This window comes from Phallusia mammillata, chromosome 1 (assembly GCF_965637545.1).
Source record: "Phallusia mammillata chromosome 1, kaPhaMamm4.hap1.1, whole genome shotgun sequence".
Taxonomy (NCBI): Eukaryota; Metazoa; Chordata; class Ascidiacea; order Phlebobranchia; family Ascidiidae; genus Phallusia; species Phallusia mammillata.
The window spans coordinates 10329596-10348683 of NC_137252.1; the positions used below are offsets into that span (position 1 = coordinate 10329596).

Here is a 19088-nt window from a genome sequence, read left to right on the forward strand (position 1 = left end):
TGATTTATGTCTTAACTGCTTCATAACTTGAATTTAACGCCTTTAGGTTTTACATACCTAGTCGTATAACCGAGCAGCATTTTTTCAACCAACTACCTAAACGAATACCAGGAGTACCGGGGAAATATGGTTGTTTGTTATTTCAACGCATAATGTGAGCAATGATTTCACCGATGCAGTTTGCACTATCTTGCAAATTTATTCACCATTCCCAAACACAACAGGTGTTTGTAACGAAGTCAATAATCCTAAATAACGGTAACACCATTCGAGCGACATCATTACACGAAGCAGTTTTGTTACAATTTAATGCACATGTCAGGCCGGTTTCACTACACAGACTATTTTAACTTCCAATAAACTTGCTGTTTTGCATTGGCGCAAAGCCAAGGCACAACTGTGTTACAATTTGCCTGTAGAAAAAGCATTAAAGTGAGAAACAAAAAAGGCACAGTACTACGACAAACGCCGCTGTAGGTCAATTAACTTCTGTCCTGTGTAAGACACATGCGTGGTTGATTGATTTATAGACAAACTGTAACCATTTCTCAAAACTTTTTGGTCACAAACATTTCACTTCGCCTTTGGTCTGTTTACTATAGACAACACCAAATCAATCAAAGAAATCTCACCTTGAACAAACAGTGAGTATCCGTATATAAGTTTATTGTGATGTTCTATTGCTGTTTCAATACACGTTATACGATCAGCTCAATCAAATGAAGTATAATTATTCTTATGGATGAACCAAATACATATCATAGGCCATATAGAGGGTATAGCATAGCGATCCAACATTAATTCAAAGCAATATCAACACAAACTATTACAAGTTACCAGCGCGGGTAATTACATAACAAAGCATCCGTACAATTACAGCTAATAGGTGTCTTGAAATCATCACCACTCTGTACTTGGTCTTCTTCACTCTGTTGGTGGTCTTCTGGACAGAACACCTCCAACGCAGTAAAGTGATCGTGATGTGCGTGGTCGGTTCGGAAGGATATCCCAGTTATCCTCTGTCGCTTCTTCTCCCCTTGGGTCCCGTATGACGTATGTGCTTACGTTGCCTCTAGATCCACGCAGGAAACACCCGGGACTGTCCAAGGTGAAGGTCACAAAAAGGTCACCAAGTGGCGAACTAAAATCAATGCAACAAGAATATCTTATGGCAGTCTGTTTTTAAGTTTGAAAATGCTGGTATTCACACTATCTTTTTATTGCACTCAATTTAGGTGAATAGTGTCGTAAGTTTTTACACCTACCAAAGATCTAGTTATGAAAGAGTTATATGCACTTATATGAAAAGAATTTGGAAACAAGTTGACCTGTCTCGGTTTCGACTTACTTTATGTCCACAACGTCTGTGACCAATCCAAACTCAGGTACAGTAAAAGCGGTCTGACCGTTCACCTTCAATTCGTATGGAGGCCTGCTCAAGTTGTTGGTAGTGTTTAGTCTGACACCCAAGTAGGCCTTACTGACTAGGTAAGCGCCTCCGCCAGCTCCACGCCCCTGGAACCTGATCGCCACGCCCCTGAAGTTGTTAAGACTACGGGATGTGTCGTCTATCAGAACCCGCATACGTCCAGTGATACGGGATGTGCTGTGCAAGATTATATAATACGTTGACAGAAAAAAACTCTCACTTTACTTTTTTTAATATCAAACTTGAGGTGCACAAACTCGCTGTGAATTTGCACATCGCCAAAGAAAAAACAAATGTTTACCTGAAAGTCACGGACGTGCCCTCGCGTCCCGTTCCATCGTTTTCACCCAACTGCCCCCAAGCGTTCCAAATGTCAGTTAAACCGCTTGGCACCGTAACGCTAAAGTCATTTCTGATGACGAAGGGTACAACGGTGGCGTTGGGAAGCATATCCATTGCCCTTGAGATTGGCGTCTATGTTAAAAAAATGTCGCTTTAACTATTATCACAAAAAGGTAAAAATAGTGCGTATCTTAAACTGATTGGGACACATGTACAACGTCTGTTGCGCTTTATGGAACGCATTTTGATAAGTTGCAAAGTTTTTGTCTACCTTGATTTGACATTGGAAAAGACTTTAGTTTAATCTATCTGTTTCTCTTTATGTCACCCAATTTTTGCACAATGAAACACAAGTGGTATAGACACGGGATTTGAACCTCCAACCTTTCCAGAAGAAAGCGATTCCAAGGCGCTAGGCACCATTACGACAAAATCTACCCTATTTTAACCGTCAAACCGGCCAACACATACAGGTCTTCCATTGACAGTAATATCATTGGCGAAGGGATATCCCATCACACGCTGATCGGGGTAAGCTGCTCCACTGGAACCACAGAAACTCATACTTCCACAACTGCTTGTTATTCCAATCCCATCCACGTTGTTGTCACTGATAAAGACACACAACCTCCACTGCTCACCACCCTAAGAAGTATTCAACGTATTAAAATTATGTGTCACAAAATTTGAGTATGTGTCTTGGCTAGGTTGAACAGATAATTTACCGCACACCCACTCAAAATTTGGTTTGTATTTAGAAAATATTTTGGTGTTTAATAAACGTTAGTTTAGCGCAGTGGTCGGCAACCGCCGGTCCGCGGCCCGGTACCGGTACCGGTCCGCGAGGAGTTCGTTACCGGGCCGTATAATTTTTCAGGTTATATGCTATAAATCTGTGATAAAATTTTAGTTTCAAAACCGGTCCGCAGTGCAAGAAAGGTTGCCGACCCCTGGTTTAGGGAAATGCTTTTTTTTCATCGCCAATATTTTACATTTAAATTATGCCTTGGCTCCACAAAAGCATTTTTAAGTTGTTTACTGTGAGCAGAAAATTAAAGTTGGCGGTAGGTTTACTTACTGCTGTCCCTCTTGGTAGCAGCATGGAGTATGGCCAACCGCACTCGCAGTGACCTGGCTGAACCGTTGTGAACCGGGATTCGATGTTGTCTGTCATTTCGGATGGCACACGTTTAATGACAGAAGAATGACGATCAGGTCTGCTAATCACTGCACTGGACTCTCCACTTGATAGCCTGCAAAGGATTACAGTTTTACCAAGGTGTTATTTAAATATTAAGTTAGGACAAAACCTACATTTCCCCTTGTATTCTAACCTGAAAACAAACTTGTCCATTTCAATCCAGCTTTTTCTTTCATCAACCTTTTGGGCAGGACAAATGAAGATCCGAACAGTCAAGTTGAGGTTCGCTGTACCAAAATACTTAAAACATTAAATTAGGTTACATGTAAGGTGATTGTTTTTCTGGTATATGTACAAAACATTATTATTAGCTCTTAGCCATAGAAATATGTCAATATTGGGCAACAAAACACAATAATGTTTTTTTTAACAATTCTTTTTTATTTAATCAAATGGCAGATTCAATTCAACTGTGTAGTTCGAAACTAAATACAGCGGGGAAACGCCAAAGTTGGATTTAAAGGTTTTAATACGAGATAATAACAATCCTTTTTCAGGCGTAAGGCGTTGCGAAGAAGTCGTAATGAAACGTAACACGCGAAGTTTGGTTTTTGCCTCTTTTTGCTTTGGGTCACTTTACAGTCAACAACAAACATCTCAACTTTAAAATTATATCGGCATTAACTTCCTTACCAGAAGAGGAACCGCGCCTGAATCGGATGTGATAGTAGAATGGGGCGTGAGAGATTTTATTGTCCCACTCGAATCGCTTTTGTGCTGGGCCAAGGAATGTCAGCATTTCGTCCGAGGAAAATGACTGATCCCAGGTGTTTGTAAACCTAAAACATCGCTTTAATTTAGACGTGTACAGAAACATAGGTTCAAAGGGACCTTTGCAGCGAAATACTGCTTGAGTCAATTTCCGGTTGCAATTGCTTTCGGAGTGCTCAAATTGCTTTGAGATGCAAATTGGTTTTCTAATATTACCAAATTTAGAACAAACGCCGTTTTAGTAGTGATTAACGTCACAAAATCCTTGTTTTCTATGGACAGGGCTTGAACCTCTAAAAATCTAGAACATCAAAACCCCCGGGTTGGTGAAAAAAGGCTAGTTGCATGGTTTTCATCAAAGTTAAAAAACGACAGTTTTTATTATGATTCAATACAGGCCTATTGAAGGCATTATCACGCCGGTTCAAAAATTTCCAACACAGGTTAGAAATATCTAGTCTGCGGTTTGGTGCGGTATAACGCCTTTAATACGCCTTACGTAATTTAATTTATGCACAAGTGTGCCGTGATTGATGGTTTGCATGAACGTTCCCGGGCTGATCCCCAAATAAATTTATATTTATCTTATAAGATCTTATATTAGCAATAGCTAATAATAAAAATGATATCTTCTTTTACTCACCCATTCGGTGGACTTGGGTTAGTTGACATGATGACATCGTTTGGGCGAATGACGATATCCGGAACACCAGAGCTTAGATCGGTTTCTTGCGTCTCTGCGAATTTCTGCCAAAGGTCGTCTACGTGTTTGTGCCAACGATAGAAGATCGGGTCCCTCATAGCTGTTTCGGTGCTGCCCATGTAGCTAAAACCCTAAATTAAATTAAATATGAATTGCGGTGTTTTAAAAGGTAAATGGTTGAGAATGGCAAATTTGAACATTCGGCGGGATTAAAAGAGATCACCTCCTTCAGCTTATTGGTAAAATACACACATTAAAATTGATACTAAGTGCATGTGTCTGTTGTCGAAAATATTGCAATTGGCTAAGTTGCTCTAAAAGAAGATAAACCAGTCTCGGATTCATTTCTAAAATGCTGCTGTTGGCCTTTACTATCAAGTATACTGTAAGAAGCGTCAACGATTTCGGAGAATTGCTTCAATAACAGTGCACTGTTGAGCAATTTGTATAAAATCTAGGTAGGCTCAAGATTTAGGTGGTTGGCTCGATTTTTAAACAGCATGGAGTTTACTTGCACGAAAGATTGTTTGTTTTACCCCGCTGCTCATTCCACTGAAAACGCCGTGGCCGGAATTGTGAATCGAGCCAATCGTTGCCCAAGTTCGAGATGACGCTTCAATCACATGACCGGCCCAGTTTGCGTTTGTGGGAACCCTAAGAAAAAACACGATTTTAATTAGTTTACGGTAATGTATTTAAGTAATATTGAATTGATTTTTAACAAGGGTAGTTGTAAATCATCTGGACTAAACTGGACATGCCTACCTGTAGGTTTCTCCCCCAATAATTACAGCTGGTAATACTCTGTCGCGAATTGCCCGATCATAAACTGCTTCGAATCGTCGGAATCTTCTGGCAGTTGTGTCAGCCCATTGTCCAGGGGTCCGGGGGGAATAGCCAATATTTTCGGGTGCGTTGTGAAACTCAAAACCCGCATTAAAGCCATCGGATTCGTACTCGTCATAGCTCCAGGGCTAAAGTCAAGCATCAATTATGAATAAAGTAAACCAATCGCTGTTCACTTAGATTCTTTTAGGCATTCTAATTTGATTGAAAGTTAATGTTTTAATTTAAGGGCTTGTAGTAGATTAAGAGAGGTAAAACCCCACCATAAGGAGGGCCCGCAAAAGTCTTTGTGTTTTTGCCCAATTAACGACAGTATATATATAATTTAAACAATTTGGTTTCATCCCGCTTTTTATACTTTTTTAAATTGTTTTCAGACACCGATGATGCTTATAAAAGCGAAATGTGTTTGTTTTCGGAAAACAAATAAAATACAGCAACTGATTTAGTGGTTTTTCACGCTTTTCTTGATCTGATTTTAATGACCCTTAATCGTCGCAGTTGCTTTACTTGAAAGGAGATTTCATTAATAGGAAAGATTTACTAAGTATGTCATATTGTATCATATTTTGTCCCCGTGCTTACGCAACAATGCTGTAAAAATTTCGCTACATTCATGTACAGATTTATGCAGAGTTGCAAGTCGGGCCGGGTTTTTCGGGCCGGGTTCGGGTTCGGGCCGGGTTCGGGCCGGGTTCGGGCTTAGGTATTTGTCAGAAAACGGGCTCAAAACGGGCCTGACTTTACGTTCCGTTTCCGCCATTTTTTAGTGACAATTCTCTGGCTTTGACTTAATGCCCACCCTACTCTAAAACGTATTGTTTACCCCATTGTCTACTATTGTTCATTGTGTTTGTTATCTTTTCTCTGCTTTTCTTCCTCATACTTTGTCGCAAGGCTTTCGTGGATAAGCCTGTCAATCAAAATTTCGGGCCTAAACGGGCTTTTCAAAAACGTTTCGGGTTCGGGCCGGGCTTCGGGCTTATACTTTCGGGTTCGGGCCGGGTTCGGGCTCAGATTTCGGGCCCGCTTGCAACTCTGGATTTATAGCCCCTGTAATCCTGGTGGTTGGACGGTTCAACATTAGATGATCGGTGTCTTGTAACTTGTCCTCACAGTAGATGCAATAAGGATTTGAAACCCATTTGTCTAGTCTGCAGGGTGTGCGACAATGTTGCGATCAATGGCGATCTGCTGCAGGCCATTCATGTAGGGAATCTGACTCAAAACCTGACAAAGGGGTGGTTGGGTCTCAAATTTGACCACCACAGTTATTGAATTATGTATATGAATAGCCCCGGTATATACAAGTCAGAGTTGTAAACGGGCCTGAAATTGGAGCCCGAACCCGGCCCGACACCGAATCGTTTTTAAGAAACCCGTTTCGGCCCGAAAGTTGATTGGCAGGCCCATACATTAAAGCCTCAGGAAAGACCAAGACAACAAACACAATAGACAATTAGTCTTGAACAAGGCATTTCAGGGCTGCTTGACATTAGGTCAGATCTAGCAACTGGCTACTTGGCTGAAAATTTTTCGAAGAAATACTGACACAAAATAATGACGAATTAAGCCCGTTTTTCTAAAAAATTCTAAGTCCGAACCCGGCCCGAACCCGGCCCGAACCCGGTTCGAAAAGCCCTCCCCGACTTACAACTCTGATCCAAGTTTCAGCGAAGAACCTTATAGAACTTCAATCCGCCCCGGTAACACGAAACATAAAAAATATTAACCTTGACTGGTTCGATGTCCCAGGATTCGCGTTCTGCATCGTAACGAGCCAACATCTGCTGGTGCATGAATCCAAAAAGTTCTCCTTGTCGCCAAAGCTCGGGACGTGTGTTAGTCCAGTCACCGAACCAATTGAGCGCATCACCAATGAACCGCCCTACCACGTACACTGTGTGCCAATGTCTGTGAAAGCATTTGTTAAAAGTTTTTCTAATCTCTACTGATTAATATAAAAAAAACGTGTGTCTGCAAAAAGTGATGAAAAAATTTTAGTGATGAATTTTAAACATCTCAGCTCAAAAATAAAAGTAAAAAAATCAAAACTTATTTCAGTTTTTATCATAAAAAATGCATTTGTGGCATATTATCCCGTTTAAAGCACCCAAAATACGAACCACTGTTTTAAGTCATTTTAACAAAATAACCTTTGTGACATGATCATAGATTAAAACGGATTTGGTAAAACATCACAATAGATCTTAACCATTTTAGTGATATGAAAAATGTCAACCTGTGGTGGTAGTTTAAGTCAGCATCAGATCGCCAGTAGTTCATCCAGTTTTCGGCAGGTCTGCCAACTCGTTGAACTTCAAACATTGCAGCTTTGGCCTTGGTACTCTTGTCCATCGGTCTTGGTGTGGGATATCTGTCGTTTTAATTGCTGTTAGAAATGATTCGTCTCGACTCGTGTCACCAATTGATAGCTTTACTGCCAGAATCATTTTTTAACAACTGACTTGTGTGGAAATTTTATGTTTCTTTAACTTCACATGAGTAATTGTTAAACTGAATTCACTACTACGTAGACGTTTTATCTTGTTCAAACTCAGGTTTTCTTAATGACTGGAATTTGGAGTTTAGGCAATGGCATATGTCAAAAATCATAAATATACAATACAGCTAGGACTTGACTGCTGTGACAAGAAACGAAAAACTGACTTGCAATCCTGTAAAAACAACTTACTTCAGTCCTGCCTTTTTGGCTGGGCGATTATGGACCACGAAAACCTCTAGTGCCCAGTGCAGAACCTTGACGTTGACCTGATAACCTTTTTGCATGGTGTCTGCGTAGTCCAGTACATCATTGATGTCGTTTGTCTCGCTGTATTTGTTGAACAGCATTCTCACAATCTTCATTGCGAGCGTGATATTGTCGTGATCAAAGTTGCTGAAACCACTGGGAGAGAAAATGCACGCAACGGGTATAGACTATGTAGATTAGATTAGACTATTAAAATACAATCACATATAGAAAGTAGGATCGGTTAAGTCAAAATTCGTTTGCATTATCACGTTGTTAATTTGTCGTTGTTTTAAATATTTCGTAAAACAACCAGAACAGCGAAAAAACATGGTAATAGTTCAGTAGTTTTTTCATTTCCGAATAAACTTTAGAACAATTACATTGCCAATAAGGGAGGAAGTGATGATGGCGGGGGAAGTAGGAATTGAAGCAGAAAAAACATTTTTTCACTTTGTTTGGGCGTATGGAAGTGGAATGTATAAAGTACTTGTTGCAAGATTCAGGTAATTTTTTAGATTTGAATTATTGGAAAAACATACTTTCCCAAACCAATTCCGCTTAGATCTTCCCCAGAAACTTTTTTCTTGGGATACCAGGCAAGGATTTCTTCAACGCGGTTCTGCAGATAAGCGCTTGAGGATTTTTCTTCGGGGCTTGCTGCTTTATCTGTGTCACAAAAAAAACAAATAAATACTACAACGTCTGTGTCACAAACGAAAAATCCTACGTCACAAGCAAAACAAACAACACAGTTTACAGCTTTCGCATATGCCCACAGAAAACTCACACGACGGAGAAAGAGTCTGCCATTCATTTGAGGCTGCTTTTATAACAGAATATTTGACTCCTCTTCGTACGAGGTCAGCAATCAATTGATTGAACTCGGCGTCAGCCTTTTCTTCTTGTCCCTTTTCTTTCAACACTTTACCTCGTTTAAACACAAGCTGCTTGTACTTAATGTTGTCTATCTTTGTTCCCTGCAAAAAAAGTGACATTAACGATAAGTTTTAACAAGTTGTTTACAGACGGTTAGCGGCAAATAAAAGTTTAATAAACTGTTTAGTGAACGAACTATGTACTTAGAGCGATCGTGGGTTTTGTACTGGATGAGTTTCAACGGTTTTTAACCCAGCTGTTTTTGTGTAATTGTGCTTCCGGCACACATTACAGGATTTTTAGTTACTTTTATCCGGGGGACCGAAAACTACAAAACCAACACATTATGAGCTGACAAAAACGTTTTAAGCAAGGGTACGGAAGGAAATGCGGCAAAAATACTCAAACTTGAATTACGCTGTTAAAAACCGGCATTGTAAAAAATTAGACCAATTAGATAGACTAACATTTCTTAAAGTAAACAAACTTACGGAGCTCTGGTACTCCTTTACCAAGCTGTCAGTTGCTTTGATGACGTCATCAGGGGTCAAGGCCGCCCCCTTTTGGGTCATTTTCTTATGTTTTGGTTCTGGTTTTTCCTCTGCCTCACGAGAACCCCAGCGCAAGAAACCGCTGATCATGGCAACCAATGACACAATTTTGAACTTCTGTTTTTTTGGCTCCTCGGTGGCGGCTTCCTTCCAGAAGTTAAGAGCGCCGGTAAAGCGATTGTGGCTGGATCCGCCAAGAATGGTCGCCACGTTGACCTGTTTTACAAAAAAGCACAAATTTTTATACCCCTACAACATGTGGAGACGTTATAATGCTGCATTCGTAAAAAGTTATGAATAACAAAACATGCATAAAACTTCTTACATCGCTGTGATCTGCTTTCTCCCCTTCAATATTCACTTCCAATTTATCTGCAATGGAAGTATATCGTGAACCATTATTGCCCAAATTATCATGAAAAATGGCAAACTTACTTGACACAATGCTGTGGTCGCCACCAGTGTAAATTGCAGAGACAAAGTACTTTCCCGCCACGTTGAAAATTGAACCAGACTTGCCCTCACCAAACTGGATGAGCTGACTGTATCGGTCCGAACCCTCTTCTTCGCCAATCGGATTGAGAATTATTTGCTTGTACATTGCCGACGAATCGCCGTAATGCAAAAATGATTCACAAATCTAATAGAAGATAATATTGCTGTCAAACCACAATACAACAAAAAATCAGATGTTTTTTTGAAAAATGATCACATTCATTTTTAATGAAAATGATCAATCAAATTTGACCTTACAAACTAAGTATAGCAAATGATGTCTTTATAAAATTGCTGAAAATTATACAATCGCCATTGAAATATTTTAGTGAATTTAAATGTGCGTTGTGTTTTAGGGCAAATTGTCATAACAAACCTATACCTTGACGTTTCCATCTGGATAGGTGACGTACATTGTCACATTTCCTCCTTCCGGTTCGAGATTCCCATCAATAACAGTCGCAACCGAACCCTTGTTTTTCAAACGTGCTTCCAAGTCGACCAATTCACCCTACAGGAAATAGATATAGAAGGTAACAGTAACAGATCGGCTTTATAAAAACTACATACATTCTCTCATTTTTTTATTAAAACAATATGGTATATTTTTTTCACAAATATACATTTTTAATACGTATGTGAATTTTGTATGTGAAAAATTAAAACCCCAAAATATAAAATCAAAGCCGCTCCAACAAGGGTTGATTTGAAAATTAAGAAAATAGGGAAGTAATTTACGTACAACACCGTAAGGTTCCGGGCGAATCTTAATGGTAAATTCAAGTTTTTCGGCCATTTTCGGTTCTCCTTTCGCATCTCCTTCCAGATCATCATCATCGTCGGTCATTGATGTGGGTAGCGCTTTGGCTTTAGCGTATTCCAAAGTTCCTCCTTGGTGTTTTGACGCCTTAACAAAGTGCTGCAAAAAAGAAAAGAGACGAAAAGAAAGTGATTATTAAGCCCAATAAAATGTTTAACGTATCAGGTTAAGAATGAGATAAAACTGCGTATGATTACAAAGTCAATTTCCCTACCTTGTTTGGTGCGTGTCGTATCACCACCAGCTCTTCACTGGAGAAGGAATACGCAAAATTGTCGTAAAATTCACCAGGACCATACTTGGCGTCATACTTCCACTGATAGTTCATCCAGGAAAGACTGCCTGGTTTGCCTGTTAAAGATGAGTATACTTAGTACAAGAAAGGCTTAGACGCCACATTGCTTTTTACCTATTTCGAAGGAATGGACTAGACCCAGGGTGTGACCTATTTCGTGCACAAAGTAGAAAAGGAACCTTCGAGAAGCATGAGCGTATTCGATGCCTGTTGACTCGAAAAGTCCTTTGAAAGATTTGTGCCTGTCAAAATAGTTTTTATATTTACCATTAGGTTGACAGTCAAACAAAAAACAATTTTAGGAGATTGAACAATATAGATTTTCAGACATTGAACACCAGGTGTCGCTACGGGCAAACAGTTGACTTGAAGGTAAGACATATTATAAAAACCTATCCTACCTCATAGGGCACGGTACAAGTAAAACTACAAATCACCCTGTAAAGAGGCCAAATCCCCTCGAGCCGTTCTTTTCAAACGAGTAACCCATATATCGCTCATCCGGTGGATTCTTAGCGATCATGCACCAGATGCTGACGTCACGATCACTTTTGTTGAAGTGCTTCATCATGACGTCATACATGTCGTCCTTGGTCCACGGGTTATCGGGAGTCGGATCGGCAATCTACATAACGATTCGAACAAAATGGTGATTATGGAATCATGGTAGTCAGGCCTATTGAAGACTTGATGCCGATCTAGTCGTCTTCCACAGCATTTTCTATGTTGCAAGGCATAGACAAAGGCAGCTTTAGGAAGTTTGCTTTTAGCTTTAAACATTATTTAAAATGCTTATGTAATTCTTCATCTAAGGGTGAGTTATACACAGGGGCGGCTCGTGCTAGGGTGCTGCGGAGCTGCAGCACCCCCTAGATATTTTCACCTAATATTCCTACCACAACAATACAGATAACTTTCATGATACTTATTTTTTATTCCTAAGTATAATTTTTATAAGTATAATTTCCGCCTTGATCGGCATTTTTTTCATTTAAAAAAAAATTATGGCATTAATATGTTATCTATGGTGGAACTGCAGCTCCAGTTTCATGACGAATCGTGACGTTTCATGACGTTTTGCACTTGTGCGCATGCGCACTTGGAAAAGCTACATGCCGGGCGAAATAGGCGACTGGGTGCTGCGGCTCGCGCAGCTCCACCAATCACGCAGCGTGTGAACCGGCCGCTGTAGTTGTGTTGTCTGTTCCGGGTCTATATTGTGCTCCAAAACCAAACCCGTGTACTGTATTCTTAAGTTCGACATTGAGTACAGTTAAATAATTCTTTTGCCATCTTTTAATTTATTTGTTTGAAGGTTAGTCGTGACTTTTCAAGATGACTGTAAGTGGGCTTCAGTTTTTGCAGTTATCATGGAGTTATAAAGTGTATCTACCACCTTGAAAAAGAAAAAGGTCATCTAACACTTTGAAAAGTCACGATTACCCTTTATAATAAAAACCTGAATAAAAAGTTAAGAAAACTGGGATAAAACATCTGCGATTCCAAATATGTCATGCAGGAATAAGCAACCACAAGAACTACTCAGTTTTAGTTTTGAATGCTAACAAAGAAAAAATAGCTTTGTGACTGTGAAGTTAAATGCCTCGCTGAAATTCAGGCAATATTAAATGCAGAACAAACAATTGCACAAGCAACAGGAATTTTGAAATACCTTAGTGATGACAACACAAGAACAGGAATTTTGAAATACCTTATAAGGTACACTATAGTGATGACAATTTCAAGTTTTGGTTTCTTAACACACCATGTGGACAGTATTTGCAACCAAGTGCAATCTTGTGTATTGATATAATGGACATGTTATGTTTCTTTAAACAGTAGCTGCTAAATTGCATCACAGGAAATGTTTGAACATTCTACAGGGGAGATAGTAGTGACCACCAAACATATCCTGTTGTTAGAAAAGTTACTGAAACTTTTAAAGGAAAAGCCAGTTAGCCAGCAATTTCCATGCGTCTCTCAAAGGCAAAACGGTTCTTGAAAAGGATGTCAACACTGAAAAGGATGCAAACTTTTCTAAGGAACACCATTATTTCCAAAAAGACTTGCACTTGCAGTGATAGTACTAAATAGAAAAAAAACAGTTTCTTGGTTGTCATTTGGAAATCAAGGAAGAAGCTATCAATTATTTTGCTTAAACTATAGCTTTATGATTTATTTTGGTTGTAAAATAGAAGCACAAGGTTTAGTAATATGTTTTAAGTGAGAGTGTTGTAATTTTCAAAGCTTGCAGAGTTTTGTACTTCAAAAAAAGGAATTATAAGCTATTTGCCACCAAATAAAGCAGCAAGTTTAGCAGTTAAGAAACTTACAAACAATTAATAGTTGTACACAAAAATTAAGAAAATATGTTGAATGAACAAGTTCTGACACAAATGTAATGTGGTTGTTGAATTTGTCAGTTAGGATACAAATAAAAAGCTTTATGGCTATTTTTTTGTCTGGCAATTATAATCTGTGACGTGTAATGGAATATGTTGAAAATGCTGACTGTGGCTATAAGGTACCTAAATGATACATGACCATATTAATGACTGAATAGCAAATGTGTTAGTTAGTAGTCATTGTTACAACCAGTTTTACTTAAATGTTGTCCATTGAAATACTTCGACCTTTTTCGACTCATTTATTAATATTTTTTTCTATATACTGTTGTTGTGTTTAACGGTATTTACCACCGCTTTGTTTCGAGTCGGTATCACGTGTGTTTTTGTGCCACATTATTGCTGCATGTTGTTGAGTTTGGCCTGTCGCTGTGCAAGTAAACAAAATTCCCCAATGATACCGTCTGCTGTTTACACCCGTGTACATATTATTGCGTAACAACCATTACGTCACAATGGAGTTGCTAATTAAGATTTGTATTACTTGTTTTTCTACACAAAACAATGACTAGAAAACTAGAAATGTGGCTTTTCTATATATTGCCAACTTATATTTGTCCAATAAAGGCTAAAAATTGGAGCAGAACCCCCAGAAATTTTGGGCACGAGTTGCCACTGGTTATACACCTAAGCCAACACCCGCTTCTATGTATGTAGATAGAATTTCTACTCATCTTAGAAAAATCATTTTTATACCTCATTGCTGTTTTCCTCATTGTAATGGATTTTTACTCCAGCGTCTTCAAAAGCTGCAAAAACATCGAGTTTTCTCTCTTTCAGGTAGCCAGGAGTGTCGTGGAAGTCCTTGAGAGCGATTGTGGGAAACACGACTTTTTCCACGTAATCAACGTCCAGTCCAACTTCCCTGAAGAACTGTTAAGAAAAGTAAAGAAAACTGTTTGCTTCAAGTTGACAACTAAAACTAAAAGTTGATGAAGTTGGTCAAATTAGTATTATTTGTTACATCGCAAATTACTGTTTTTGTCTACCGTTTTTCAGTGTAAATAGCGCTCGCATGTGGATGGTTTGCGCCTCGTGTTCGACAAGTTTGCTGGAAACGTCGGTAGTTCGTTTCGTGTGTCTAGGAAACTACTGTCGTTTGTTTTTCAGGAAAATTAAGTAAATTGTCTGTTAAACCTTGAGGAACCTGTTTCGTGTTGCTGCGCACATGTTATGCCAATAACCATTGTCTTGTATTGTTAAACCTTTGTTGTGACATTATGCCTGGTCTAAGTGTATACTGTTATTTACAGTTGACTTGATTGCTCGTCGACAAATAACTGTTTAAAGTCCTGGTCCAAACGTTTCGATAAGAGTGTAATATTGTAAAACCGGCGTTTTTCATTGTGTTTATGCCATGATATTTACTTTAGAAAACCGTCCGCCAGTTTATCCAATAGAAGTAACTACATCCTGCTAATTGAAGCCATCAAGGGCTTTGTTTCAAATAAACTGTTGCAACCTTGTGTGGACTGTTAGTGGGAAGAAGCCTGTAGTTGGGATTTGGCAGGCGCGTTTTTGAATCAAATTAGAAGTACCAGAGTGGACGTCTGTGCCCACCAGGAGCACCGAAGTGGACGTTACATTATTATTATTGTAATCGAAATATAGAATTAGTAACCTTGGTACAATTATGAATTAACTCGTTGTGTTAACCTAATCATCATGTTACATTTGTTTCAAACGTGTTAAAACAAACGATTTGTTAACGTTCATTACTCAAACATCATCTAATCCGAATTCCGGAAACTTTAGTAACAACGTAAGAAAATATCATTTAATTTTTTGACTCACCGAGCCTTGTCTAGTCAGTCCATCAAATTCCGCTTGCGAGTTCTCCAACTTAAGTTTAATGTTTCCAGTCCACACGCCGTCATCTTGTGGAAGACGCAGAAGCATCTCGAACATTCCACCAACTTTGGAACCTCCACTGTACGTCACCTGGACCTCACATGCCACTAGTGTATCGTTGTTTGCTGCCCCTTCGATCTTGTTCACCTTAGCTTTGCCAACACACCGGAAGAACAGTGCAATGTTGGTGTCAAGCCTGCACAACAGTTAAGTATGTAAAACGTATGTACGGTCTAATATGCTGCCAAGTTTGTAAGCATTAATGTGACTTTCTCAATGTCTAACAAATTGTTGTACCAAAAACCCAACAACATTCATATTTCAAATAGTTGTTTTTGCTGTTCAAAAACTTTTAAACTGATACTCGAAGTCTTTCCTTAAAACAAGTTCTTACCATGGAAACAGACGCTTTGAGTTGTTGAAAATTGTTCCACTGACAGTGTTCAGTACAGGGGAATATTCTCGAATCTTGTCGACGTCCAACTTCACCTCCACATCCACCGATGCCTCATTTAACTTGTACACACCACTGATTGGTGGAAGTCGTGAAGCTGTAGTGAAAAAATATTGCTTAGATTGTAACTCAAGTGTTGAATCGGGTTCGGGTATGTGCTTTTGAACGTGGTTTGGTTTGAGTAAAAACATACGGTGCTACTTTTCAATTACGAGGTTTAATTCAAACAACTTTTCCCGATCAAGATGTGTTTTGCGCCATGGGGTTCAACTGCAGTTCTTGTAATGGTTGCATAACTGCCAGACACATAACGATCGGAAATGCGTGACTCTCCTCTGATGCAACCCACACTTCAAAATTTTCCACGCTTAACCTTTTTTTCTCGTGCCAATGCTTTATCGTTGAATTCGCACTGACGTATTTTTAGCTATTTACCGAAAGCATGTTCCATCGCAATTGGTTCAAATAATTAAAAAAAACATTGTTCATTCTCGTGATTTTTTTAAAGTCGTATTTATTTATGCTTATAAAGCTACAGTCTGATAACTTTTGTTATAAAAGCATAGATCCCTTATATTACGCAATAGGTATATGCTCCGGACTGCGGACAGTGCGCGCTGTTTTGATACTTTACTGTGGCTCGAAACTTTGTGCACTGTCTGAAGCATAAGTAAGTTCCTATTATAAAAGTTTGCTTTTAAAGATTTTAAAAGGTTGTTCAAGTACATAGATCCGAAACAGCTGTACGAAGCATTAATAAATCCCGTTTTTGTATTGCTTAACTATGTTACTTACGTTCTGGCTGCTTTTGATTGGTGCCAGGATACAGTGGTTCTTTCCTTGATTGCCCTGCACAACAAACAATCATTCATACGCTGGAATGCTGATGAACAGCTGTGAGATGCACGTGCTAAGGATACGCCATTCAAAATTAACAAACTACTGGTGTTATCTATAGTAAGGCTATACGCGTGTTATTGCAATACCCGGTCATTTCGGTGTAAATTCGTGATGTTTTTTACAGGCCATTGAGTGTTTAAATGTAAGTTTCAAAAAATATATCTTTAAATACAGTATACTGTGCAAATTCAAACGACGTTAAACCAACTGCAAAGAATATGGCTATTTTAAGTGTTGATCACAGCAAAACGACAAAAAGTTCTACGAAATACCTTCAAAATACATCTTCAGTCAATGTCGGTAATATTTCGCACTTCAATACAAGAAAGGAAACTTTTCAGCAGCTTTTTGCAGCAAATTGCACTTCCCTAATGATTCGAAAACGTATTCAACTGCTCAGACCTGAAACAAAACCTGTCTGATGGTGTTTACTGCACAGAGCACTGGCGACGGAAGCTGGTTAGACCTACGTTGTTGTTTTGTAGGAAGTCGCTTCGTGACTGTACGACAGCTCTATTCTCTCCTACATCCCCTAGATAGGACTGAATAATCGTCGTTTGCCGAAGTACATTAATATAATCAATATAAGTCTTATCGTTTTGATCCCGCAAACTAATAGGAACTGCATAGCTTCGGTGTTTCAAGAGTCTTTTTTAGCCAATTATTTATATATTTTATCGAAGATGGAATTCAAATCTAACACTTCTTGCAGCAAAATAGTCAAGCTTCTAATAGTCAACTTGCAGCAAAATAGTCAAGCTTCCATGAAATATATCGATACGTAAACAAGAATCACAAAAAAACAAGCGGACTATAAATGTTGTGCGATTTTAAAAACAAACGCTGCACACATTGGATGGTGACTGCTTTTTAGTTGGTAATAGTTTACTGCTCATTAGTTGGCATTTCCTGATGACTAACCTGATGAATTTTTGCATCGTTACATACACTACTCTTTTCCGCAAAACAGACTCTTTTGACACAGGCCTACTGACTAGAGTTCCACCAAATGTAAAATTTATATGCACGTTTTTGGGAGGATGATGTCATTCGATAAAAATGCGTTGCCATGTACCAGCACGCATCAAGGCTTGGGTTTTATCTCAAAGTTCGTTTTTCTTTGGTTGGCACAAACACTCTGCGAACTGTATCTAAACTTTCACCAGGAAAACGTTAGTTTCGTTATGTAGACCAGAATATCCAAAAGTCCCGTACTTGTGAAACTTCTTATTTGAGAATTGGATTTCGGAACAACACTAAGGCGCCAAAAAATCTTTGGAGCTTATACGCGATGACAGGCAAAATGCTGAAATTAACTTTCTTCCGATGATGAAGTTTTTGCTGTGAGTTTGAAAATTGTACAAATTTTAATTGTACTAATTATGCTGTCATCACATTCATGTAATGATTGCTAAAATTACCCAATACACAGGATGCATGACATCTTTGGATACTTAATAGTTAAAAAACTTGACGGTACTTTCCTGTCAGTTATTGGGAACGAAATCATGTGTGCTGGCGACAAAAGTGTAGCTTACAGCCGTTCTTGTGCAACATTTGAGTATTCGCGCCAATGTTACTCACGGGCGCAACTTTTTCAAATTAATGCATCTCCATTTGCTCAATAAAATGTTAATAGACCTGTTTAATAGCGCGTTCCTATACTTTGCGGCAACGATCATAGAAGTTCATATAGTCTATTTGCAATATTCGCCGTAATAACAAATGATCTCGACTTCCTACGTATATATATATATGCTTGGGTGCAGCTCTTGGAATGTTTTCGTTGATTATGTTTAGGTCGTAAAAATGGTGTTTTGCCACATAGCCGAAATAAACACGGAGTAAGTTTTCGAGTCTTAGTTCAATGTTAGAAAAGTTCCTTTTCGAAAATAGTGGTTTCGCGCTTCGCAAAGCGGCACTGAAAAGATTCAATTATCAACCCCAAGAACTTAGAAGGAATAACCACAACGTTAACCGCTAAACGAAAAAAACACGGGTCGCTGACTACATATAATTTAGGTAATTCCCGAAGTTTGTTTCAGGAATCACATGCAGAATTTTCCGGTTTTCCAGCGTGGCCCAACCAAGTTACCATAACGAAACTCCAAAGAACGTCGTAATCCATATCATTTGTCATGGGACGCTAAGTTGTGCCAAAATATGTGGTGACACATTGATTTAGTGGAATGTGATGTCACTCTGGAAAAATCCGTTTAAAGCTGTCTCAATTTTCGCCAGCAAGATTGTGTCATAAAATAACAAAGATTTTAAAATACCACAACTCTATAAATGTTTTTTTAGGTGGTACTCCTTTCCGAATGCAGTAACTTTGGAGTAAACTATTTTCTTGAATATAAATCACGTCAAAGTCTATACACAGTCAAAAATGTTCAAATAAACAACGACTTGACGTTTAGACAACTTAAAAAATATAATAATCCGTGTGTAATG

General features: G+C 38.8%; 1 protein-coding gene across 1 annotated transcript; it reads right to left on the minus strand.

Moving 5' to 3' along the window:
* Nucleotides 1-214: 214 nt before the first annotated feature.
* Nucleotides 215-17062, minus strand: LOC145205340 (uncharacterized). The gene is made up of 28 exons (XM_080078036.1): nt 16907-17062; nt 16530-16583; nt 15675-15831; nt 15224-15476; nt 14126-14302; nt 11462-11649; nt 11139-11266; nt 10944-11080; nt 10652-10828; nt 10292-10420; nt 9850-10054; nt 9740-9786; nt 9355-9630; nt 8775-8964; nt 8527-8653; nt 7928-8140; nt 7475-7609; nt 6966-7146; nt 5152-5360; nt 4923-5040; nt 4327-4517; nt 3606-3751; nt 3106-3199; nt 2850-3024; nt 2243-2416; nt 1731-1903; nt 1349-1606; nt 215-1141 (listed from the first exon to the last, which is right to left on the minus strand). The coding sequence occupies exons 1-28, from the start codon at nt 16917-16919 to the stop codon at nt 925-927; spliced, it is 4542 nt and encodes a 1513-aa protein (XP_079934162.1). The 5' UTR covers nt 16920-17062; the 3' UTR covers nt 215-924.
* Nucleotides 17063-19088: the final 2026 nt, after the last annotated feature.

Coding starts and splice junctions, on each gene's coding strand:
- LOC145205340 (XM_080078036.1), bottom strand. Junction 11,267..11,461: donor GGATTTGGCCTCTTTACAGG/GTGATTTGTAGT, acceptor CTATTTTGACAG/GCACAAATCTTTCAAAGGAC. Junction 3,752..4,326: donor AACCCAAGTCCACCGAATGG/GTGAGTAAAAGA, acceptor GCGATGTTTTAG/GTTTACAAACACCTGGGATC.